The sequence below is a fragment of the Symphalangus syndactylus genome, chromosome 21, assembly GCF_028878055.3.
Source record: "Symphalangus syndactylus isolate Jambi chromosome 21, NHGRI_mSymSyn1-v2.1_pri, whole genome shotgun sequence".
Lineage (NCBI taxonomy): Eukaryota > Metazoa > Chordata > Mammalia > Primates > Hylobatidae > Symphalangus > Symphalangus syndactylus.
In genome coordinates, this window is record NC_072443.2 from 72,118,707 (window position 1) to 72,143,946 (window position 25,240).

The 25,240-nt window shown below is 42.4% G+C and overlaps 1 protein-coding gene across 1 annotated transcript in view; it reads left to right on the plus strand.

The window, feature by feature from the left end:
* Positions 1 to 13,506: 13,506 nt before the first annotated feature.
* The window catches only part of LOC129471226 (uncharacterized), a 39,960-nt gene continuing 28,226 nt past the window's right edge, over positions 13,507 to 25,240 (plus strand). The window contains exons 1-3 of the mRNA XM_063630492.1: positions 13,507 to 13,722; positions 13,807 to 14,242; positions 15,246 to 15,394. Of these exons, the coding sequence (XP_063486562.1) occupies positions 13,507 to 13,722; positions 13,807 to 14,242; positions 15,246 to 15,394 (801 nt within the window). The remainder of the gene's footprint in view (positions 13,723 to 13,806; positions 14,243 to 15,245; positions 15,395 to 25,240) is intronic.

Below are 25,240 nucleotides of genomic sequence, written 5' to 3' on the forward strand. Positions count from 1 at the left end.
GTGACTTTTAGAGAGGGGAATTTGTAAGGACACTAGACAAGATGGAATTCTTAACTATATTTTCTTTCATTGTAAACCAGGGAAGCCAATTTTAGCATTGCTACATAACTGAAGCACTACTGTAATTTTTTTTAACATATTATTCAGGACTCAGCATGAGATGAAACTGTGAGAAAAGCTAAGGTCTTCCTCTTTAAGATTCTCCTTGCCCTAGAAAATCTGACTTTATTGGATTCCGGGGCAGAGCGTTTTTCAGAGCGTGTGTGTGTTTGCTCTGTTCACATTATTTCTTTTCCCCAGAAGGAGACCAAACTGTTTAAAGGGAAGATAGAAACAAACAAACAACTCGGTAATACGCTTCCAAACATTCAGACACATGTGACCTTTCAGCCAGCGCAAAGATCCATGAGGCAAACAGCAGGCCAGCCGTGCTTGATTCTTTTGGAGCACAGATGCTGCCGCTTCCTTGGGGATGACCATATAAATTATACAGACCATTATCATCTCTCCTCCAGAATTTTCACTTTTGAATTCTGGCCCCAAAAATACAAAATTTGTTCCCCTCGAGCATACCATTTCATGCTGCCCCTGCACCTGCTGGAACAACCAGAGAAGACTGGATTGGCCCCTTCTACCTTCTGCTATTCTGCATCCAGAAGAGGCTGTTTTCTGTTGCCTGGAGGAAAGGCTGGTTTTGTTGTGCCAATCGGACCCTTGTAGGGATGCCAGTATCATAATCTTCATTCCTCCATTTCTCTCTGGGCCTAGAACTCTTTCCAGTGGAATGTCACAGATAACTTGTCACTAAGAGATGTGCCCCCCCTTCTCGCTCTCTGTTTTTTTCTCTCTCTCCCTCCTCCCCTCCAAAAATCTTGGCATCGTTTCGTTTTCTGAATTTTCTAGGACCTATGCCTTTCTTCTAGCTAAGCTGGGGACACAGATCATAGTGGCCTGATTTTTCCACTGTTGATAAATTAACCTTCAAACTTCTTTGTAGTTAAGTTCTGAACTACCATCTTACTATTCGTATTCATTTATTTTTCAATTTTCTCTACTGCTTCAGAATCCACAAAAGTTTCTTTTGGTATTTTCTTATAGTTTAAGTGACAACTCTAACAAAATACATCCTCTCTGCTGATCTGGTTAGTTTATACTGGTGGTTATCGCTTCTAGTTTCTTCCTTAAAAAAATGCTCCATTGAAAAATTACCAAGAAATTCACTAGAATGTAAGCTTTATGAGGGCAAGGATTTTATCTTTTGTTTTGTTTTCTCTTTTGTCCTTAATATCTAGAATGGTGCCTGCTACACAGTAGCATGTGATGAATATTGGTTGAATGAATGAGTGGATGAAATTGACATCAGACTTGCTTGTGTGAGGGGCCTTGGCTGATGCCCACTCCTTCTTCTCATAAGAAGGTTCTGCCAAAGTCAAACTGCATTCTTGAAATCATGTTAGCTGCAAACCCATCAAAATTCCAACCTTAGCAAAAGTCTTGGAAACAAACGTATTTCCCCCCCAATTTTTCTATCATTCTACTATCTATTCAGACATTTCCATAATTTGCCACTAAAACAGCAACTATAAGCTACACAATATAAGTTGTTCAGGAGCCCTACACAGAATTGATGACTGGGTATTGAGAAGGTGGAGTTAGTGAGAGAAACAAACCCCACCACATGATAAGCCTTCCGGTCGGTTTTTTAGTGCCTTCAGTACCTGAGATTCAAATGCCCTGGACATCCCAGCAGAAGGAGAATTTTAATTAGAGCATCCAGGTGAAGCTCTTGCCTAATTTAAATTCCATGCATCATCCTGAGATGCAATATCCTAAAGTTATGATTCTATTTGTCACCACTTCCTTTATTGCATTTTGTTTTTAGGCTGAGAGCTATGGGGCTCACAACATATCTGACATTGTTTATGGAGTCGTGGACTCTAATAAAGTCTGCTTAATCATGATGGAACAGGTTCGGCTTTGCCAGAACTGAAAAATGGGTTGGTAGCCACTGAGCACCCTGTAGAGCCTACCTTGAGCTTCTCTTCAAGTTACAGTCTCATCTTAAGCACTCTGTTTTGAAAAGAAAATCATTTGGTTGTGTATAGAGCCAGTTCTCAGTTACAGATAGAAATGAGACTGATTTCTGCTCTTCTTTATGGGGAAGTTGTCAGATTAATGATACACCAATGCCAGGTAAAGGAATTTTAGTGGCCCAAAGAGAGGCTACGGCCTGCTTGCCTGCCTTAGGGGCATCTAGAGCCGTACTTCTTGCCTGAGGGTAATTTTGACCCCCTAGGGCACATTTGGTAAGGTCTAGAGACTTTCTGGTTGTTTCTCCCACAAAGAGGTATAGGTGCCATACTTACAATGCTTAACACCCTATAAGGCACAGGACAGCACCTCAAAATAAAGACTTATCCAGCCCAACAAGTCAGTTGTGCTGAGGTTGAGAGACTCTGATCTGGAGGAACCCCACTCAACTTCATGCAGATGTCCCTGCCTGGGAAGGTGAGTCTTCTTTTGCTGTTTTCCAGTTCTTTTAACAAAGTATCTCCATCTTATTCTTGCATCAAGAATTGTGGAATAGGAAGCAGATCTGATTTCAGAAGTGGGCAGGGCAGGCAGCCTAGGTGGAATGATTTGAAAGGCACAGAGACAATCCAGACATAAAAACATTCCTCTACTTCTGAGGCTCCAAGGCCTAGAATTCTTTCTGTTGAAATCCAGAGAAGACCTGAACTGGCTTCCTGAGTTTTGAATCAAGCTCTGCTACTTCCGAATGCATTAAGATTTGCTGAGCATTCACTGTGCACTCAGCCCTGGGCTAAGTGCGGTGCAGGCATTCTCTCATTCCATCTTCTCAGCAGCCCTGTGAGATGTGTCCAGTTGTTGGAGGCTTGGAAATGTTCGGAAATTTGCCCAGGGTGGTACACTGGTTAAGCATGGTGCTGGTACAGAGATTTTCCACCAGGTATGTCTAAGGCCCAAGACACTGCCGGTAACCAAGACTTTACCGTGTCTAGTTCTGAGGTAATTCAACCAACCTTTTTTGTGACTCTCTTTCCACCTGTGGAAACTTAAGGAAAAATTCCACCGTGACTTCTAGGAATCTTTGACAATGCTTAGCTGTCTTGATTTGTTTCTTTAATGTCTTGCCCTTTTTAAGGCTTCCCTTTTAAAATGGAGACAGTCTCAGAGTAGGTGGCAAGTGGAAATCTCCATAGAAGGATTCCAAACCTCAACGTATAGCATAACAAACTATACGGTGAGCTTCTAAAAATGCCAACTTCCAGGCCCCTCACCAATGCTGATTTAGCAGGTTTGAAATGGGCTCCTGGATCCCTGATTTTTAGAAATTAATCAATTCTTTTTTTCTGGAGCCCTGATACTAATGACCCCCTCCATCCAGGTGATGCTGAGGCCTTTATCTGAGGGCCACACTGAAGAAGAAGGCCAGTCTAGCCCCTTCTGGGGAATTCATCTAATTGACTGGTTTTCTCAAGGCAAGGATACTGGTCACTATGGAAGGACAATGTTTGGGGTAACTTAGGGCTCCAAGACCCCTCACACAGGCCGAGCTAACTGTGCACTGCTGTCCTCAGACTCACCCAGATCAAGGGTTCCCAAACTTCACTGCACATTAGAATCACCCGGGAAGATTTAAAAGTCCTGATGCCCAGATCATACTCTGGGTCAATTGAATCACAGCGTCTGGGCCTGGGAGCCCACCTTTGTAAAGCTCTCCAGCTGATTCCAATGCACAGCAGTTTGTGAACCAGTCCTGTGCATTGTAGATTCCATATCATTGCTGCTGCTGCACTTTCTCTTGCAGTTCTCTTTGGCTGTCCTAGCCCCAAGTGCCAAAATCTTAGCTCTCTAGGAAGACCCAGCTGCAACTGACTCTTTGCTGTATTGTCTTGACATGCCTCCTCTCCAATGTGGTTCCTTACTCCTCTGCTCTGCTTCCTCTAAGGTATTCATCTTATGACCTTCTTTGTGTTTACTACGTATCTCCAGCCAGTTAGACTGCAAGTTCCTTGAAAGTATGGACTCTAATATATGTGGCTCTGGACTGGTTTGAGCAGAAAGAGTATGCAAGGGTGGACGCAGGACAGATGAGGCAAAGACCAACTCAGCTCTTTTCCTTGGCTTTCTTCAGGACAGATCAGATGGAGGGTAATAATAATGGTTGCTAGAGCTCACCTACACGTGAATTTCTTGAGTAAAATATCCCAGTAAAATTGTTAGGTTTTTAAATTTAAAAAATTTTATTTTATTTTTATTTTCAAGACAAGGTCTTGCTCTGTTACTCAGGCTGGAGATCATGGCTCACGGCAGCCTCGACCTCCCAGGCTCCAGCCATCCGCCTGCCTCAGCCTTCCCAATAGCTGAGACTATAGGTGTGCACCACCACTCTCAGCCCATTTTTAATTTTTTGGTAGAAATGAGGTCTCACTATGTTGCTGGGGCTTGTCTCAAACTCCTGGGCTCAAGGGATCCTCCCACCTCAGCGTCCCCAGGTGCCGAGATAACAGGTGTGAACCACTGCACCCAGCCTTGAACTCATTCTTCTGGGGGAGAAATAAAGAATCTTTCTAAATAACAGCACCTTCTAAATAGTGATGTTTTGGCCTTTTGGTATTGTGAAAATGTGTGTCTTTGCTGCCATGACTCAGAATGTAGGCCAGCCTTCCTCCCCAGGACGTTTAGGGGGCTTACGGGGACTTACTCATGCTTGGGAAGGAATTTAAGAGGAAGTCAGAGTACCCTCTAAGTTTCTTTTCATCTCTTCTGATTGTTTTCACCCTGCTCACATGAGAAACAAGTCCTGTCATCCTAAACTGACATGGGACTTAGTTTCTGCAGAGTGACAAATGTACAAATGCACAGTGGCCTTGACAGATGCTGCAGCTCTGTTTTGATTTGCCCATCTAGAATTTTAAAACTGAGAAATATTTTGATTTCTTGCCTCTCTTGAAAACTCAAAATCTCTTCCCCCCTGTACTTGCTTTCCTGGTAACAGCAAATAGCACCTGCCACTTTTAGCTGAGGCCTGTGTGCTCAAATTTGCTGTAGCCCCTATGCCTATGCCTCCTTACTTCCAAAATTTCAGTTGCCTGATTTGAGTTCTATAGGCTGTGGCACAGCAGCACCTGTTAAAAACTGTTAAAACGCAGATTGCTGAGCCCTACCCATCTTCCAGCAGGAAGAGCTGTCATTTGTTTATGTATGTAGATATATACACATATACATGTGGGTACATATATACATGTTAGTATGGATTCATATAGATTTCCTTCTGTGGATTATAATCCAGTACTATTGTTACTTCTTTTCTTGCTCAGGATGTCTCAACTTTGGGCATTTGGGAGCTCTCTGGGGTCGGCTCCTGTGACCTTTCAGTAAGCCTCTACACAGCTGCCCCCCACCCCCCATTTTGTTTTGGGTTTTCACAGCACTTTTTGCTACCGCAAGATGCTCCATGCTTATTTTGTATTTTCCCTACCCCAACCCCGGAATGAACTAGCTCCTCAAGGATCCCTGATTTATTGTATTGGAGAAAGGTATCTAGAAACCAAGATCTGGGTGCTAGGTGTGCTCATTGCTATTGGATCATCATTGCTTCTAGTCATTCTGAGTGGACAGAGCTAGGGAATATATGTGTGTATACTTGTGTATACTAATTTGCACATACATACACATATAGATTTATGTCTCTGTTTATCATGTGTATGGGTGTGTGTGTGTATGTGTGTGTGTGTAAAAACTGACCCCATGAATACCTGCAACTCCAGTCCAAGGCCAAAGGATTCATACTAGCTTTGGGAAAATCAGATTTTTAATCTTTGTATAGTTTTAAAATTTTACAGATAGTTCAAGGACATCTTGGAGAAATAAGAAAGCTTCTTTTTATAGCTATTTTATAGCTATTACTTTAAAAAACTCAACAAATCCCAAGCTTATGGCTGAGATGTCTCATCAACATACCACCATGCTTAATATCCTTCAGTCCCTCCTGAAATCTTCCATAGTTTGGAACACACAGCCTTACTGTTCCCGAAGGTAGGTAGACCTGCCTCATTTCCCTTCTCATAAAACAGTTTGTCTCCAGCTCTGGTCTACTGAACAATGCCTATTGTGACGCTGAGCTGGCACTTGTGCATTCTAAATGTAGGCCAAGACACTTCGCAGAGATCACAATCAGAACTTTGCTTTACATATGAAATCTTATTTTGAATGCAGGTACACAATTACTCACTCAGAGACTTAATTACACTGCCTTAGGATAGTATTAAAACAATGGTTTTAATTATTTTTTGGGGGGGTGTTACAAAAGTAACCTGCTGTCTCGTTAGGTGGGTGAGGGGCCTTTACTACAGTCTTTCTGAGAACTTCACAGATACAAATTAACCTTCAGCTGTGAGGTTTACCTGTGGGTCCTTCATGTTTATTCAGAAAGAAACCATACTTGGATGGGGTCCCTTACTGTCGTTATGCTTAATGTAAATCTAGTAATGCTTGATGAACTGTTTAGAGAACTGGAAAGAGAATCCAGCCAGGATGGCTCATGGGCTGCTGGAGGTGTGGCCCCTCAGTGGTTTGGAAAACACTCTGGGTTTTAAACAGCAGCACCTATAATTATGGAGGCGTCATCCCTTCCATAAAAAAAGAAAACAAAACAAAGAAAGCAAAGCCCTTCTACTAACAAGGTGTAGTCATAGCATGTGTTCAGCCTTCTCAAAACCTGTCTGGCATTTGTTTCTGGCCTGGTGGAGAGTATCTTCCATCTTTCTCTGAGCTCTCATAAAACAATACAAAGGTAAACAATTGGAGGGCAATTAGCAGTCTCTTTGGGGTAACAGGAGAGAGAAGTCACCGGACTATCAATGTCAAAGGAATTAATCATGGTTTGCATAGGTGATTTAGTGACTTAACTTTACAAATGGTTGAAAAACAAGGAACCAACGAAGTTTTTTTTTTTTTTTTTTTTATTTTTATTTTTATTTTTATTTATTTATTTTTTTTCATTTACCTATTTTCTTTTTATTATACTTTAAGTTTTAGGGTACATGTGCACAACGTGCAGGTTAGTTACATATGTATACATGTGCCATGTTGGTGTGCTGCACCCAGTAACTCGTCATTTAACATTAGGTGTATCTCCAAATGCTATCCCTCCCCCCTTCCCCCACCCCACAACAGGCCCCGGTGTGTGATGTTCCCCTTCCTGTGTCCATGTGTTCTCTCTGTTCAATTCCCACCTATGAGTGAGAACATGCGGTGTTTGTTTTTTTTGTCCTTGCGATAGTTTGCTGAGAATGATAGTTTCCAGCTTCATCCATGTCCCTACAAAGGACATGAACTCATCATTTTTTATGGCTGCATAGTATTCCATGGTGTATATGTGCCACACTTTCTTAATCCTGTCTATCATTGTTGGACATTTGGGTTGGTTGCAAGTCTTTGATAAATCATGCTGCTATAAAGACATATGCACACGTATGTTCATTGCAGCATTTACCTATTTTCTTTTTTTTTTTTTTTTTTACTTTAGGTTTTAGGGTACATATGCACAATGTGCAGGTTTGTTACATATGTATCCATGTGCCATGTTGATTTCCTGCACCCATTAACTTGTCATTTAGCATTAGGTATATCTCCTAATGCTGTCCCTCCCCCCTCCCCCCACCCCACAACAGTCCCCGGAATGTGATGTTCCCCTTCCTGTGTCCATGAGTTCTCATTGTTCAATTCCCACCTATGAGTGAGAACATGCGGTGTTTGGTTTTTTGTCCTTGCGATAGTTTGCTGAGAATGATGTTTTCCAGTTTCATCCATGTCCCTACAAAGGACACGAACTCATCATTTTTTATGGCTGCATAGTATTCCATGGTGTATATGTGCCACATTTTCTTAATCCAGTCTATCGTTGTTGGACATTTGGGTTGGAACCAACGAAGTTTATAAAAGATGCCAGTTTGGAGAATCATGTATGGCAGACTTACAGGACCACCTGTGAAATAGTTTAAGGCTATCAAGATATTGAGATGCAGCCTGTTGTATAAGGGGCTACGTGTACTATAGATCACCTTTGTCCAACTTGAATGTGTCTGAGACGTGGCTGGGTGATTTTTTTAAAATACAGACTTTTGATTCACTAGGTCTGAGGTAGAGCCTGATATTCTGCATTTCTGACATAACCTGGAGGTGGTGCTCTGCAGGTCAGCACATCTCATTTTGCATAGTAAGGCTGTAGATTGTTCTAGTACCTGTAGCAGATGGGGTTGAGCCACCCATAGTCCTTTTACATGTTTCCAAGATACCAACTTTGCACTGGGAATGCTCAGGGCATTAGAACAGCTTTTTGGATTGAAGATACTTGGCCAAATGCTTCACCGTACATTGTAGTTTATGAGGATTACAGTCCACTGAGACCCATGTTCATACAGTACAGTCATGTACAACCTCTTTTCACAAGCACCAATTTAGAAAAACATAAAAATATTTGCAGGCCATATTTATTTATGTTTATATAACTGCATACTTAAAAAAAAAGCAGCAAGTGCAGTCTTGGTAACTAAGGTCTCACTCTCCAGTTAGAAAAACAGAAAAAGCACTATTGTTTCTAGATTTAACTCTGAGCCTCTTAAGTTTTGTTGTGGGGGAAAACACTTTTTAAGCTAGGGTCATTCCCCATTCCCTGACTAGCTTTTCCACCCACTCAATTATCAAATGTGGTTTTGTCTCAGAGTGCCTGTTAATATTGTATACTTTAAAACAAGAGATCCCCTGCTGATTTCCGATGTGGACATATAGGGACATGAGGACACAGAGGATGGGCTCCTCTTACCACTTACTGTGAAGCACATGATTTTCATTAGCCATTTTTATCTTCTTGGAAGGAAACTGAGTTTGAGCTTTCATTTAGAGAATGGTCTGCCCACGCTTAACCTCCCCTCTCTGAATCCACTTTTCTCTTCTCAACCCTCCCTTCTTTCTTTGCTGTGTTGACCCCCACCTGGATGTCTGCCACATCTATGGAGAAAGGGTGGAGAGGAGGGTGAGCAGGGAGTTGAACTTGTTCTTGACCCCCTGTGGCTTCAGTTTCTCCCAGATCTGTAAAGGGATCTGTAGGTTAGCTGTTTCTGAGAAGCTAGACAAACCACTTAAGTCTGAGGATTGGTCACTTTTGTGAGGTGGAAAGAGTGAGATGGAAACCCACAAAGTCAGGACACCTGGATTCTAATCCTTGTCCAAGCATTAACCAAGTTTATTTTGCCTTGGAGGGCAAATGAAATCCCTGAGCCTTAGCTTCCTCATCTGTAATGCAATATTCTTAGTTATGCCCATGATTTTTAAAGTGTAGGAACCTTGGCACTAGGATGGCATTAGATAACACTGAATCGCATATTGAGAACTGTATTCCTTTCCGATCACTTTAAATCGTTCTGGTTGTTTAAAAAAAAACCAGAAAAACAGAAAAAGAGAAAACAAAATTTCAAAAATTTCCATTGATATTCTTGTCCTTAACCCTTCTCAACAATTGCCACTCTCTCTCCTTTTTTTAAAAATCATTTTTAATTTTCGTTTTGACCCTCAAGGAGAAATCAGTAACTTTGTTTTTACTGTGCTTGTTTTTAATTTATGTTGGGTGACACTGATTTCCCGTTTAAGGCAGTAAATAAAAAAATTAAAAGTAGGTTGATTTAAATGAAAATGTTTGCTACAAAATTACCATAATAAGTGGCCTCCAATGAGTACAGTATATTAATTATTCGGGAACTGTTATGTTATATAGATATGGCAAAAATCAGGACACTGGTAACTGTGGTTAAAGAAACACTAAATTAAGTGGTTTTAGTTTTTGTTCAACTCAAAACTTACAAGAGCTTTCAGGTACGTCAGCAGGTGGTAAATGTCCACTCCAGTTTCTGTTCCCCAAATGTACGTATATTTAGTGACATGGTATTTGGTGAATGAAGCTCATGTTTGGTGTATATAATCCACAGTAATGTGACAGGGCACTAACATGTTCTGATACCTTTGGGAAAATTTTGGCTGCAGTTAACTATAATTTGCTAATTTTGCATTTACATTGGTTTTTTTTTTTTCTCCTGTTACTTAAAATATAACGAAATGGGGACAAGTACCTTTGCCTTGGTGTAATTAAAAATAAAATTATGTCAGGAACATCTGTTTTCAAAAGAGATTTCTATTTGTTTTATCACCAAAAGGTGGCGTCCTACCCCCATGCCCTTTATTTTAAAATCTTTCTTGCTTTAATTTAACAAAAAGAAACTTCCAGTTGATTACTGATAAAGAAATTAAAATCTGCTCCCCACGAATGTAACGTGACAGTGTTGAAAATGAACAATATGCTAAGCTGCAGTTAAGTTTCCCTCTAATGTAAACCAAATGGACATCGAGTTCTTTAATAAGGCAGCACAGCACATTAGACAGTATCATATACAAAATTGAGTACAATATATCATGGGATTTACAACCAGGATTTCCTTTTGTCTGCAAAACTTGTTGCCAACCTGACTGTGGCCCCCACTTGCAAGTGAATGTAGAATTTAAGGCAGTTAAAATGCAGAATCAGATTAGCAGCAATCTAAAGATCTTTTTAGTATGGCAATGATAATAATTTTTAATAAACACACTGCTTAATCTGAAAAACAAGATCAGAGGATGAATTGTTCTTTACAGACTATGAATAGATCTGTTACATTTAAATAAGTCGTTATTCCCCTGAGTTATAATTCTATAGTCAGGCATATACCATAAACATGTTATATTTGGCATAAAGTACTTTAGAAATTAAAAACCATTTTTAGTAGGTTGAACACTACAGACCCAGTAGACTGGCTACTTTGTAGATTTCCATTTAATTCCATGTGAATTCAGCATATGGAATTTCCAGTGATGTCAAAGAGTTGTTGGCAGTATTAACTGAGTTGACATAAAGCTTTTAGATCAGTGCCTAGGTCATAGTATTTAATAAATGTTAGATGTTATTATTGACAGCTGTAGACTGTGAGCTCCTTAAGGGCAGGAATTTTTATTTTTTCATCCCTCTGTGCCCACTCTGTGGTCTAGAACACAGTAGGTATGTCATTAATCCCTTTATGTCTTGACACACAAGACATTGAACCCTAGCCTCTAAGGAAGCTAGGACATTCCACACAAGCTAAAATGCATTTTATTTGTCTAGATTCTAGCCTAAAAGATTCAGTGAATTGTCTTATCTGGATAGCATGGAACTTTATGCAGCATGCATGCAACGTGAATTCTACCAGGCTGAAATTACCTTAGCAGCCTCCTTTTCTTTTATTCTGTGGCATCAGCGAATGGCTTTGTTATTTTCTTTTAACTTGCGAAAGACACAATTTTAAGGCGATAGTCTTATGCTACCCTTGAAATTGAGATTTAAGTTCTTCTGTAAATGAATGTTTAACAATATTTGTAAAGGGGCATTACCCGAAAGAATTTAAGAATAACCTTTTCAGGATATTATCTACAACTGTGCTGGTCTCAAGACCAAAGGGACAGTAAGCCTCTCCCCTCCCCGCAAGGGGAAGTACTTTGTAGGAATCCACAGGGGTGACTTTTAATATATTCTCATAAAGAATTGGCCTGGTGTACACCATCCAGCCAGTAGCTGCAAATGCTGGTTTGGGAGTCTGGCCACTTCTGTGGTGGTGGGTCTGAAAAAATTTACTTCTGTTAACAACAACAACAACAAGACATAGAGGTCTTACAGCTTTCCAAGTCACGTTTTGGAAACACATACTCTGCTTCCCTCTCTATGCGTATTGATAAAAGTGAAAGAAATACTAGTGTCTTTTGTTTTATGTATGTATATTTCAAAACATTTAATTCAGGCTCTTAGTTTATTCCTTCGAATTTCTAAATTCAACCAAACTTTAAAAACCGCAAAAAGAAAAAAAAAAATCTCACCTTTTCAAAGAATTGGACAAAGCTTTTTGCACGTGACTGATCACTGGGAGAGCAGGTAATTTGTGTTAAACAACGGACTGACATGCTAGCCCCCAGGCGTTTTCCTAAGAGGAGCCGTGGCAAGAACACAGTTCCTGATGCAGCCACTTTCCCCCAAAGTGGACTCGACTGCACATTCCTGCAGTGGCTCTGACAAGGGGGCAGAAGCTCGTCCCACATTCACACTCTCCTGATTCCGAGAAACAGGGGAGAAAACCCCTCGCTGTCTGGAGGGGTTTCTGTTTCCTTGCAAACAGGGGTTTGTCCTTCTGCTGAACTTTCACCTCCCGAACTCGGCTTCTTTCATTGGACAAAGTGCAGAAAGAAAGAGGAGAGACCGAGGGAGGACGGGAGAGAGGGAGAAAGGGGGGTTGAAAACACCACCTCCCACCTCCCTCTCCTTCAACTGTCACTGATGGCAAAACACTTTCACTTTTAACTGGAGGAAACTCACATTCTAGCCTGTCCTCTCCCCTCCCTTTCATATTTTTAGCTCAGAATCCAAGCAAATAGCCATCGCATTCCCATCTTCGTCCCTAGTTAACGCTCTCCCTTCTCGTTTTTTCCGCTGTCTGAATGGGCCCCCCATTTCCCATCTCCTGAGGAATCTCCCCCTCCGCCCCCATGCCCCTTATTTTCCAGGTCTTTCCTGCCAGATCCCTCTGTTGCCAGGGACTGCTCTGGCGTTCCCTTCCTCTCTCTGGTCCGCAGGGCTCTGCCTCCCTCTCCTCTTTCCAATCCTGCCTGGACGCCCCTCACTTCCCCCTCCCTGGATCCCTCCCCCCAACCCCCCCCATTCTTTGGCAATTGCGATTTTTTTTTCTGGGAGCCCGGTTGTTTACCCAGCAGGTGGATGTGACGTCAGGGACGCACAACAGCAAAAAATAACAACATCTCCCTCCGCGACGTGTTGGCCTCTCTCGCGCGCCTTATTTATTTATTTGTTCCGGGATGTCGGGGGGGAGGGGGGTGGGCGCCAGCGCCCCGGCGAACGGCAAAGAGGGAGCCGCTCGCGCTCGGGGGGCCGCTGGAGTGCCCGGCAGGGTGCGTGAAGCGGAGAGGGGACCCCTGCGGGAGGCAGAGGGTCGGGCCGGGATGCGCCCCCGGGCCGGTGCTGCCCGCGCCTCTGCCGCCGCCGCCGCCGCCACCGGGGCTGGCTGGGCTCCGGGAAGCTAGTCCGGAGCGGAGGAATCTATTGTTATTTATTGTGTGGCGGTTGCACGCTGTACTCGCGGCGGCCCGGCCCTCGCCCGGGAGTGCGTGTGTGCGCGCGTGTGTGCGCGAGTGAGTGTGTGCGCGGGGTGCGCGCGCGGGCGGGAGTGGGCGCGCGCGGGGAAAGGCCCGAAAACACCTTAGTTTGCACCGAGAGACCATTTGCAGCGGGTGAGTTTGTATTTTTCCATTTCTGCTCCACTTTTTCCCAAGCCGCCTCCTGTCTTGTTTCCGCCACTTTAAACAACAACAACAACCAGCACAAAAAAAAAAAAAAGAAAGAAAAAGAAAAAAATGGAAAAAAAAAAAACTACTTTCCACCTCCAGGCTCCACGTGCATCTCCCCCAGCCCTCCCCTCTCTTCCTCTCCCCCCGGGTCGGGGCCCAGCTCTGGGATGGGTGGGGGCTGCGGGCCGGCGCGCGGGTGGAGGGAGCTCCGGCGGCGCCCGCACCCTTTGGGTTTATTTGCATAAGTCAAATGGGGGCGGGGGCGGTGGCGACTGCGAGGAGGCGAGATCGCCTCCCCGTAGGCCCCTTCACGCCTCTTTCTGCGCTCTCTACGATCGCCTAGGGGAGAGAAATCAATAAGCCCAGGCCTCCTGGCGCAACTTTCGATGCCCGGCGTTGGCGTCCGGTGGCCGCCCGGGCGCCGGGCCGGTGCAGGGTCCCGGGTCCTGGCCGCAGCGGGAGGGGGCGCGCGCCGGGCGCCTCCTAGGCCCAAAGTTTAGACTTGGAGCAAACTTTTCCCCTTCCTTCTCCGCGGGTGTGTGCCCCCTCGGTGCCCTTGAGCTGCCCCACGGGCCCCAGCAGACTGTGGCGCCTGGCCCTGGGCCCCGCACTGGGGAACTTCCCCGCTGCCACGCGCGCGTTACCCCGAGAGTCAGTGGCGAGGAAGCTCTCCCGCCACCCCCTCGGAGCCCGGAAAATTCAAACACGCACCTGCGCACCCCCAGCCAGACACGCAACCCTTCGCGCGCTCGGCCTCCGCTTTCCCGAGACGAGTCCGCAACAGCCGTGGCCAGATCCACGGGTGGGTGCGGGAGCCGGATGCGCTGCGAGGAGTCGCCGCGCCCGGATCTCTCTCCCTCCATCACACACATTTTCTGATTTTACCCCCCTCTGAAGCTTGGGGAACGGGGAGATTTCCCAAGCTCCGATTTGTCCTGCGTCGCGCGCGTGTCGCCTCGTCCCTCCGGCCCTGTCCTGGCGGCCGATGGCTCTCCGTCCCTCGCTTGCGCGCAGCCTTCCTGCCGAGCTCCCTGCGCTCTATTCCTGTCCCGCCGAGACGACTCCCTGGAGCCAGCGAGCCGAGGCGGCGTGCGCTTCGAGTGGGGACCACGGCGGTGGCGGCGGCGCCAGGAGCCGAGGAGTTTGCCAGTTGCCGTGGGGTCGCGGTCATTTGCTGCCTCCGCCTCCCCTCGCCCCCGCCTCCCGCCTCCCTCCTTTTCAGACAACGTCGCGCTCGGAAACTTAAGATTCCTTCTCCTTTTTGGCCCTCGACGAGCCCCCCTCCCCACCTGTTGTGAGCTCCGCCTTGGTCCCGGGAGACTGGCAGTGACACACACGGGCTCTGGGGAGCTCCGCGCCCGGAAACAAAGTCGCATGCCCCCCTCCCATGTGTTTGCTTCGAAATCGCTGCCTGCAGCCCCCCTATTGCCGCGCAGCTCCCGCCCCCTGTGAGAATAAGGACTAAATAAACAGTTGTAACTCCAAACCTTGCGCCCGCGATCGTATCCCCATCCCACCCCCTTCTCCCTGTTCCTCCCCCCTCCTTTTTGTTGTTGCAACTTTGTGAGATCCTGGGGAAGGTGCTGAGACTTTGGCTCGGGCCGATTTCCCGGTCTCGGGATCCTTGCAGGGATTCCCTGAGCCGCATCCTCTCTTCCCTCCACGCGCACTCGCGGGTCCTCGGAGCCCGCTGCCCTCTCTGTCCTGGCCCCTCGGCCTACTCACCCGTCCCGTCCCCTTCAGTTCCCCCAAGCCTGCACGGGGAAGACTTGCTGAGGGTCGCCCCGGTTTCTTGTCGACCGCAGAACCCGAAAGTTTGCAAGAGGAAGAAAGCGCGCGGCGAGCGAGCGAGCGGGCCGGGGGCAGCGGCAGCCGCGCCGGGGACCATGGTGCTGCCGGCGCCTCCTCCGCGGGAGTGAAGGCGGCGCTCCTACTCCCTCCCCGGACTCCGCGGGTAAGTCGAGGCGGCCGCGGGCGCGGGGGCCAGGGACACTGGAGAGCCCCGGGCGGCACTAGGGGTTCTCCGTCCCCAAAGAGCCAGCCGGGGTGGCGCGAGCCTAGCGATAAGGCACCGGGAGCGAGGAATGTGCCCATCCTCAGGCCGGTAGGTGCTTCGAAATACTGGACTTCCTCCCCCCCTACCCTTTTCCCCTCTTTCTTTCCTAAATCTGAAAATCTGGAGATCAAAGTTTAGCGTGGAGTGTAAAGTGCTCCGATAAAATATGGTGACATCCTCGCCCCCCTTCTCACCCCACTCCCCTCTTATAACTATTAATTATTTCCAAGTCATTGTGTCCAAATACCCTTGCTGGGCTGATTACAAAGTGTATTGATTTAGTCTGGGCTCATCCTATGCTTTCGTCTTAATTCATTTTCTTTTTGCTCTACCAGAAGACCCAAAATGAAACTTATTTCTTCCTCTTCTCTACCTCCCCACCCCCCAAGCCCTCATCTGTGAGGCTTGGGCAGAATAATGAAATTAATATAAACATTTCATTTGGTTGCATTTGACCTTCTGCAGTCCACTTCTGAGGGGCTAGAATTGCGCTCCTGTCTGCTCACAGGTATTTTCCAAGTTAGCATTTTCTTTTTTGTCACTGCTCTTTAAACAGGAATGCCGGAGGAGCATTCTGGATTCCCTTTGAAAGGCGTCTGTACATTCAAACCGTCTACACTTCACCATTGGTTGTACGTAGACTTAAGGGTTTAGGGCTTGGACAATAGCTGAGTTGAGAAGAGAGCTCAAGGATATTTAAAGGAATTTGTCTACTACTGAAAATATATTGAAGAATCTCTGCAAAATTTTTCCATTCCATCCCCTTTCCCCCACCCCTGTTTTCCACAGCAAGAATCGATTTGGAGGGAGATGTGTAAACTAGAATTTTAAAAGAAATAGTAAGACTTCAGGTGTTTTCTACCCAGGGATAGCCTACATAATTGAGAAAGAGGAGTTCCTGCTATTTTTCTCTTCCACAGAGAAATGTATCAAATCTTTTTTAGAATTCCACTGGAGTTTAGATTCTCAAAGTGGAAATACCCATCCCTTTGGGTCCAGGAAAAGAAAACTCGGCTCACAGTTTCAGAAATTTGGACTGTTTTTTTTCCCCCCTCTGTCTTTCTATTTGAAACGTCTCACAATTAAAGAGCAAGAAAAATATAAAAAAGGAACTCAACTAGTTACCATTCAAAAGGTGTCAGCTAAAATCTCACTGCAAAGGGGAAAAAAAGGTTTAACATCTTGCCACTGGCTGCATCCCCCACCCCCCTTAGACTTTGGATTAGTCATTGTATGAGAGAGAGGGAGAAAAAAAAAATCACTTTTTTTTTTTTTTTTTTGGAAAAGTAAAGTAAACAGCCTCCAACTGCTGAACCTTGACAACCCAAATTAAGGAAGCAGGAGAGATCAAACAGAACTGCTGCTGGGTGGTTGTCAGGAGCTGCTACACGGAGAACCCTGGACTATTCGATCAAGCAGCAAGGCTATATGTTCACTTATGCAGAAATGGACCATTGCAAATGCTAATCTTTGTTGTGCAAGCGAAGGCTCACTTGGAAGGAAATACTCAGCCCCTCTCTGGGCAGCATTTGAGTTCCTTATGGATGCGAGTCGCGAAACAAGTTATTTTTTTTTTTAATGTATCCTTCTTTATGAGGAGAATGCCACCCAAAAATGTATTAAAGGAGTATTAAGTCGTCCAGAGACTGTCTTGCTACCAAGAACTGTGCAATGGAATTCTTTTTACCAACATTAGACTCCTACACTAGAGTTAGATAACGTTTTCTCACATTGAGTTTAGAAGATCTGCCTTGTCAGGGAAGCCAAGGTTTTGTATGTGAGAGTTTAAATCTGATGTGAAGCTCAAAAAAAAAAAAAAAAAAAAAAAAAAAGGGAAAAAAAAAATCTCTGGTGATGAAGTTTTGTGTCAGCCCACTCTTGGAATTTAAAAAGGCGAGAGAGAGCAGTCTCCAGATTAGACAACCTCTTTTTTTAGATTGACATTCAACATGACCACGTTGCTACTTTTATTCAAGTTCTCTGTAACTTGTCCTTGCTTGTTGTCTAGGAAAATTTAACTACTTTACATTTTTAAAGGGAGTAGTAACAGTAATTACTGTAGCATTTTGTTTTCACAGGTTTATCAAAGTGTAATGAAAGAAACATCAAGTATTCAAATTAACTGTTTCAAATAAGGGGTTTATATTGCTGGAGATGTCTAAGATTTTGTGTTTATATTTAAATACTGGAGTATAAACTGTGTAACACTTTTTTTTTTCTGGGATAAACTATCCACAAATTAAACGTCATTTTAAATTAAGTAGAACAAAGTAGGAAGTAGGATAAATAAACACATACAGAAGAATAAAAATAATTGTCATTTAAGGAGTATATTTTTAATTAACAAGTGTCAGTCACATAGTAAGCAGTTTATATATTTTTTGTAAGCCAGAGTTTCATAACCATGGTGCGCAACATGTTTCAAAGTCTGTAGTTTTTACTAGATATACCTTTATTGTATAATTAAGCAGTGTGAGTTAAACATACACATGGATGCTATTAGGCAATTTTCTGCAATATGTAATGTTTTGAAAAAGCTATAAATATTTTCTGGTTAAACCATTTATACTTACAATAGCAAAAGTTAGCTGAGTTAATATTGAGCCTAGGCATGGTTTTCTGTTACTGAGTTTTTCTTTGCCTTTTTTAAGACTATACCCCTGGCCTTGTAAATTTGCGTCTTAGGATCTGTTGAAGGGTATGTCTGTTTTCAGCAGTTGTTTAAATTAACAGAAGAATTGTGATATTTTTCAAATATATTTATATTGCAGTGGGTCCAATGCCAAAATTAAGAAAGAGAAGGAATATAGCAGATGTGACAACTTCTTTTGAACCCAGCTTCCTCTTTGCAGCCAATCTTATTGTGCATATTTATTTGGTTTTCATGTTTTACTTATGACTCAAACTCAGTTTTGAAACGCTATCTTGTAAGATTCCACATCTCAAAAAGTATGTATAGTTAGACAAGGTTAGGTGTTATAGTACCTATTATATTTCAGTGGGAATGCCAAGAATATTTACAGGGTATAGCAAGAATTTTGTCCTTTAAAAATAATTTTAGGTATACGTTAATAAAACTGAAGTAGATTGCAGGCTGTCAGAACGTAGTATAAATTCTGTTTATGATTCTGTTACTTTAAGGTACTTACCTTAAAGAAACTCATTTAACCCCTGACTGAAGAGCATTAAGTGGGGAGGGAAACCCTCTGAAGAGCTCCTACTGCCCTTTGCTCTCCCGATAATCTTAAATTACTACAATTTAATTGCAACTTCAAGGCATTCAGCATGAGCTGTTTCTCCACGACCGAGAAAGGGTTTGCAGAGCATGGCTAGATTTACACAGGTGGTATTTTTGTTTTTAATTTTTTTTTTCTTTTTGCTAAGGGCTTTTCCTTTCTTCCTTATCCTGTCAGATGTCACACTCCTTTTATAGATTTCAGTCATAGTAAATGCCATTTTTGCTATACCAGCAATATTCGCCTTCTTCTTTTCTTTTTAAATGTGTTTTTTTGAATCTAGAGTATATAAAGCTTTCAAGCAGGTAGGGGTTTGTTTTGTAAAGAAAATAACCTCAAGAAAGGCATCTGCTGAATAGACAGGTGAACTTTATACCTGAGCCAATGTATACTTTTACTATTTGCAGGGAATTTTTTTTTTAAGTTGGTGGTAGTTAGTCCCACCAGGTGATCAAACATTGAGTTTGTGAGACAAGCCAGCAGGCCAAGTAGGTTTGCACTTGGGCCCATGCATTTTTTTAATGATCTTTCTTGTCATTTGTTACTCTACTCTGCAGGCCACTTTGCTATACATATGCTATCCAAGGGACTATCTTTAACTGATTTTTCAACATATTTCTCTTCTACGGTACTTGGAAGAATTAAGGTTAAAGCCTCCAAAAGCTGGAATGCCAGCAGGCCATGAGATGAGGCGAGTTCCTGAAATGGGCAAACCTGGCGAAATTTGGGGTATCTTCTGCATGATAGTTTTTTTTGTTTTTTCCTGGGACGTTTGTAGTTTATTTCAATGTACATGTGACCATGTGCTTAATGGAAATTAAGCAGATTTGGCTTGTGTCGCCAACCTAAAAATAAATGTTGTAAGGAATATTTGATTTGTAGAAGTATTTTGGTTTTGCATCCCACAGATAATGTTCTTACAGTTAGGGCTACAAGGCTGGTATTCTGCAAAGAGGAAGTACAGTGGGGGAAAGTGCATGGCAGTCGGGAAGGACAATTAGACAGTGTTCTTTGTTTCTTTAATAAATTATTCTTATTAATTACAGTCAGTTTGTGCTAAGGCATTTTTCAAGCCTTGTTTAGAAGTCAGCTCCCATTCACAAGAAGGTTGTGCCAGAAGCTGTGTTCTTCGCACGCACTGTTGTTTTACCCAGTCGTGAAATCTATTGACCAGATTGGCTTGTGGATGTCTCTGCAAGGCTTGTTTTTCTTTTTGCAATGCCCTGATGCCAGTTTTTAATACATGGCCTGCCTTGTACACAACAGGTGTTTGTTCAGTAGTTATTTTATGGGACCTGGAGTGAGAAAAAAATGTTTCCTATCTAGCCAGCCGCTGTGAGAACGAGCTGCCTAAAAGGAAGAACCTAGCTAGTACCTGAACAGGTGTAAATGGGTGTTTCCTCATTACCCTCCCCAAGCTGTTTTATTTAAAAAGGAGGGGAGGAGGGCTCAGTGTAGTGCCATGAAATTTACAATTCAGTTGTAATAATTTAAGGTTATTGGTAGAGTGCAAAGGGCAGTGGGAGCTTTCTAGTGGTTTGGCCTTGATGCTTAAAGCTGCTCAGCTGTAGAGTTAAATGAGTTCCTTCAGTCTGAGTACTTAAAGTAACTAAATCGTAAACAAAATTTATATTTGATTCTGACAACTAATAATCTATTTAAATTATATTAAAATATCTGGGCAAAAATTTAATTAAAGACAGAAGTACTGTCAAGCCCTGTAAATATCTTGACAGGTCTACTCAAATGGAACTGATATCACGAAATATTTACATATGTCTGCTGTGTTCGGGAACATCTCAGCAGTGCCTGTGCAAAGCTAATTGCACTTTCCTTCCAGATCACATTTTTAATAAAATAGTTTTTTTTAAAAGGACTATGAATACATACACAGTTGTGTTGCAGTGTTCTGTTTACTGTTTACTTCTCTATACTCAGAATCATGTTGTGATGAGTGTATTTCCTCAAACTGCTGCTAATTCAGATAAATAGCTGAAATGGGTTCATTGAATAGAAAGCCCATATCATTCTGTTTGATTTCAACAGTTTGAAGATATCAGAGGCTAGCATGTTATAGGACAATTTACTGAGGGAAAAATGGATCTGAATGTGGGATTATTGGGCCTTGTTTATGTTCAATAGAATAGATTTGCTTAGGACAAAGATTTTCTCTTGAGTTTTATGTTTGGACATATATTTATTTATTACTTGTAAGTCAGGTGGACAGCCACATTTTGCCAGGTGCTCTGATTTTAGCTAATTTTGTGATTCACTTTGTTTACTAGGACACTGAAGAATATTTCTAGCATCAAACTGAATTTCCGAGGTGTCCTTTCTCCCTCCTAGCTGTGCAGTTGAGTCATAACGTGACTTTCTCTGCTCCAGGTTCCCTGCTTTTGAATTAGGGGTAATATTTTAACGTATGTTCTTTGAGCTAAGGGATCCAATGATACAGGGCTTTGTTATTACTCACATTTTTAAAAGATATTCTTGGTGCTCTCAGGACAGTGACCGCAGCTTTTGTTGGGGGAGGGTGTGATGTGAGTTTTGCTTGAGTTTCTTCTGCCCTGGTGCCTACCTCCTGATGACCAGCGGCACTGGTGGCTTCCCCTCCTGGGGGTGAGCACAGAGATGGAAGTGAATGCTCATGTCTCAAGTGAAGGGAGGTTTCAGTTGGTCCTAATTCAGCCCGGTTCAAAGTGAGGTCCTTGCTCACCTACATCTGTATCTGTGTGTGTGTGTAGGTTATTAAAATACAGATCCTTGAGTCAGAATTTTTGCTGATTGACATGGTAACATACATTGATAACAAACTTCCCTTGATAATTCTGATGCATGCTAGAGACCTGTGAATCCAGTGATTTATTCTGCCAGATTTCTGGAACTGAAATCTCTATCTTCACTTGGATTTTACGGATTATTTCTTTGATTTTACCTTGAGGCCCATCCTGTGTTATTTTTAATATATTTGGATTTTTATTACGAATGAAAAACGGTGGTTTTTAACCAAGCACGAGTATTGGAATCACAGCAGAGCTGTTGTTCCCAACACAGACACAGTTGCACGACTCCTGGATGTGCCATATCTGGGGTGGGGCCAGCATCTGTGTTTTTAAATAGCATGCCACATGGTTGTGATGCCCACCAAAGTGGGAAAACCGGACCCGTCAATTATCAGAGTTGGAGGAAAGCCTGCAACCCTTAAGAGTTTAATTGAATTGGTTGGCCATTGTGAAACCTAAGAGAGGAAAACGGAGCTCCTTTTTCAGGAGGGCACAAAAAGAAACCTTAGAGACTTAGAGAAACAGAGGCAGAACAAGAGCCTCACAGTTCATTAAAGTGATAGGAACAACCTGGAACATTGGTGGTTTTCACCAATGTCAATATCAGATAATTTCCTTTTGAATTTTGTCTTGCCTGCATCCATGTTTCCCAATGGGTGTTGTCATGCTGTAGCTACCAATTAGTGTCAGGTGGCTCTCTAGAATTTTTTTTTCTGAGTATTCCATCTTAATTTTAAAATCGTAACTGTTTGCTCTTTAGATTAACCCTGCTGGCAGAAGTATTTTGATTTTCCCAAGCATCTTGGGAAATTCTCTATCGTATGTGATGGGGCATGTACGAATATTGATGGAAATAGCCTAGCCAACAATGCCACACAAAGAAACCGGAATCCTAAGGAGAAGGCATCCTACAAGATTATGAAATAAAAGAAGATAAAATTCTAAGGAGGCTTATTTAAATATTCAGGGCTTCAACTAAAGATCTAACCACTAAGATCAAAAGAGTTATTTAAATAAAAGTTGTTGAGACGTTTTTTCATCTGTATTAATAACGTGGCTTTTGAAGTTACCCGGTAATAATGTGTCCAAAATGCCCACACCTAATTTTTAATTTCCATTTTGGCTTTGGGTGTGGCTTTACTTTAATAGCTGCCAAAAAGTTGGCAATTGTTTTTACGTTTCGAACTTCACAGTTGGCTTTGTCTGTAGGTTTAGGTAGCATTGGGGGTGTTCCTCTAATAAAAACTGTTAAAATTTTGTTCTGACCCCGAGGCACTTAAAAAAAACTCTCATGGGCCAAATTTTAAAAGTAGAGTGTCTCTACGACTGCATAAAGAATTTCTATAAAAGATGAAACATGGAGCTGATTGAAGAATAGACGGCGCAATGGTGGAGGACACATAGTTACCACTGTCACTGGTAATCTACAGCTTGATGTGAAGTCATTCCACCTTGTTTGTTGAAACGTTAATCATTTCATTAAGAAAGGTTAAGTAATTAACTGATATTTCATTAGGGAATCAATGACAGACCTTTTTTTAGTGATGTATGATAGACATTTTCTAATAGAAAGTTTGCCCCATTTAATTATTTGGAAAGAAGCTAGTTGAGTCTTGGGAAGGAGGCGTGGGGCATCTTCAGAAAACATCGCTGTCCATAGCAACTTTAAATAATTTTGGAGAAAATGATCTATTAGAATAGAAAATCGTTCAGTCCCCAGTTTTCTTTTATGGGCTCCATCAGGCATGTTGTTGCAGACCTGCTGTTGTTTTGCATGCCTTCTCTGGGTTTAAGAAGGGTTCAGCTGCTTAAATGTGTTCATCTTATTTTCTAAATAATGGCTTTTGTTGCAGTGTGATGCATGTTGACAGTAAACGCGCAGCCGTAACTTTGGTAAGCTTACAACAAATTCTTATACTTGTAGAAGCAAGTTATCCTCCTTGCTACTGACTGGGGGTGCTTCTCCCTTTTGTCTTGCTGCCCTTATGGCAATTGCAGCAAAAGGTTTAAGTATTCTGGGATGAGGATGGGGTGGAGGTGGGGATGGAGGGACTCTCCACCTGGCAAAAGTTTACCTTTTCTGATACCTCTTTGTCCTGAAATCATACACAAGGTATGCTTCTTGAATATGTTTCCTTGTGTGTGTATTTATGTCAACTCAAAAAGATACTTAGAGAAAAATCTCATTTCTGTGTTTGCTTTTGTTTTGCATAAGAAGCAGGACAGTCACATTTACTAAATACAGAGTATTTCTTTGTTGGAAGTGACTTTCCTACGGCAGACTCCTGAGGTTAAAGAATTCTTTAAATATAAGGTAATCCTAAGAACTTTTGAAAACAGTGGAAATAGATTTTATATTGGGTTGCTGAGTTTTTCAGTATTTGTAACCAGTGCCCGAATTATTGAATAGAGTGTGATGCCTTGGCCTCAAGCACTTTGTTCTGTGAGTTGAGAACAACTCAACTTTCCTTTTTAAGGAAAGAAATCAGGCTGATATTTACAAAGCTATTTATCTTCAAACTGTATGCTTATATGTTTCCATTTTCACTGTGAAATATGTAAGGCACAAAAAAGGAACAAAGAATAAATCAGTGAGCACCCATGTACCTGTAGCCCGGCTTAAGAAAGAAGATGCTGCTGGTTCAGGTAGGAGAGGCTTCTGGAATATCCCATCCTCATCTTACCTCTGTCCTTCTTTCCTAGAGGTTACTTTACCACTGTTTGCAGCTGGGTGGTTTTCATCTGGTGTAGTTCTTTATATTTTTAATATGTATGCATGTACAGGATTCCTCAAAATACAGGATTTTGTTTTGCATGCTTAAGGTTTGTTCTGATAGCATCCTGCTATATATGTTCTTTAATAACTTGCTTTTTTTAAAAAAATCAACAGTTAGCAAAATTCATCCGTGTGGATACATGTAGCTATAGCTTATTGATTTTCCATGTGAACCTTCTGAAATACTGGATATTAATTCAAGACAAGTTCTTTAAATTTGAGCCTAAAACCCAGTAGCGCTGTGTACATTGAAAATTTCAGATTCATAAGAAACCATCAGTCCTGACTGGAACTTCATAATTTGTTCATTTGCCTGTGTTTTGGGGGAAAAAACTGTAAAACCTCAACCATTTATCAGGGAATTTGATTAAAAAAAATCTATCAAGTGGCTGATCTCTTACATTAAGGGAAAAAACAGGCAAAGCATTCATTTGAAGGAGCCTAGCCATTTTCTCTTTCTTATTTAAAGACTTGGCTTAGAACTTAACAGTTACATATGCAGGGTAGCGAGTTAAAAAGCCATGTTTAATTAACAGGCGCTTTATACTTCTGTATCCTTGTTATGATATAGCACCTTGTTCTTCAGTGTAGAAAGTGATTTCTGCATATTTTAAAGGACTGGCATCTTTATGGTAAGAAAGCCATATAAATAAAGATATACTTAGATGAAAATCGGAACATGTTTTTAAAATAGTGTGTGTCTACTTTCATCTCTGTTATCAAACTTGCTGCATAAGCCAGAGTTGATGCTCTGTGATTATGCTAATGACCAAAAGAATCGATGATGCGAGACTAGATGAAATCAGTGGTATAATCGGGGAAAGTTATCAGTTTTTTTGTCATTAAGTATTAGTGATAAATAATACACTGTTCATTTTGAGTAGATAGAACATATTTAATTCTGATGTACAGAGTTTCAATTTAGTCAGGCTCATTGCTGAGTAAAATG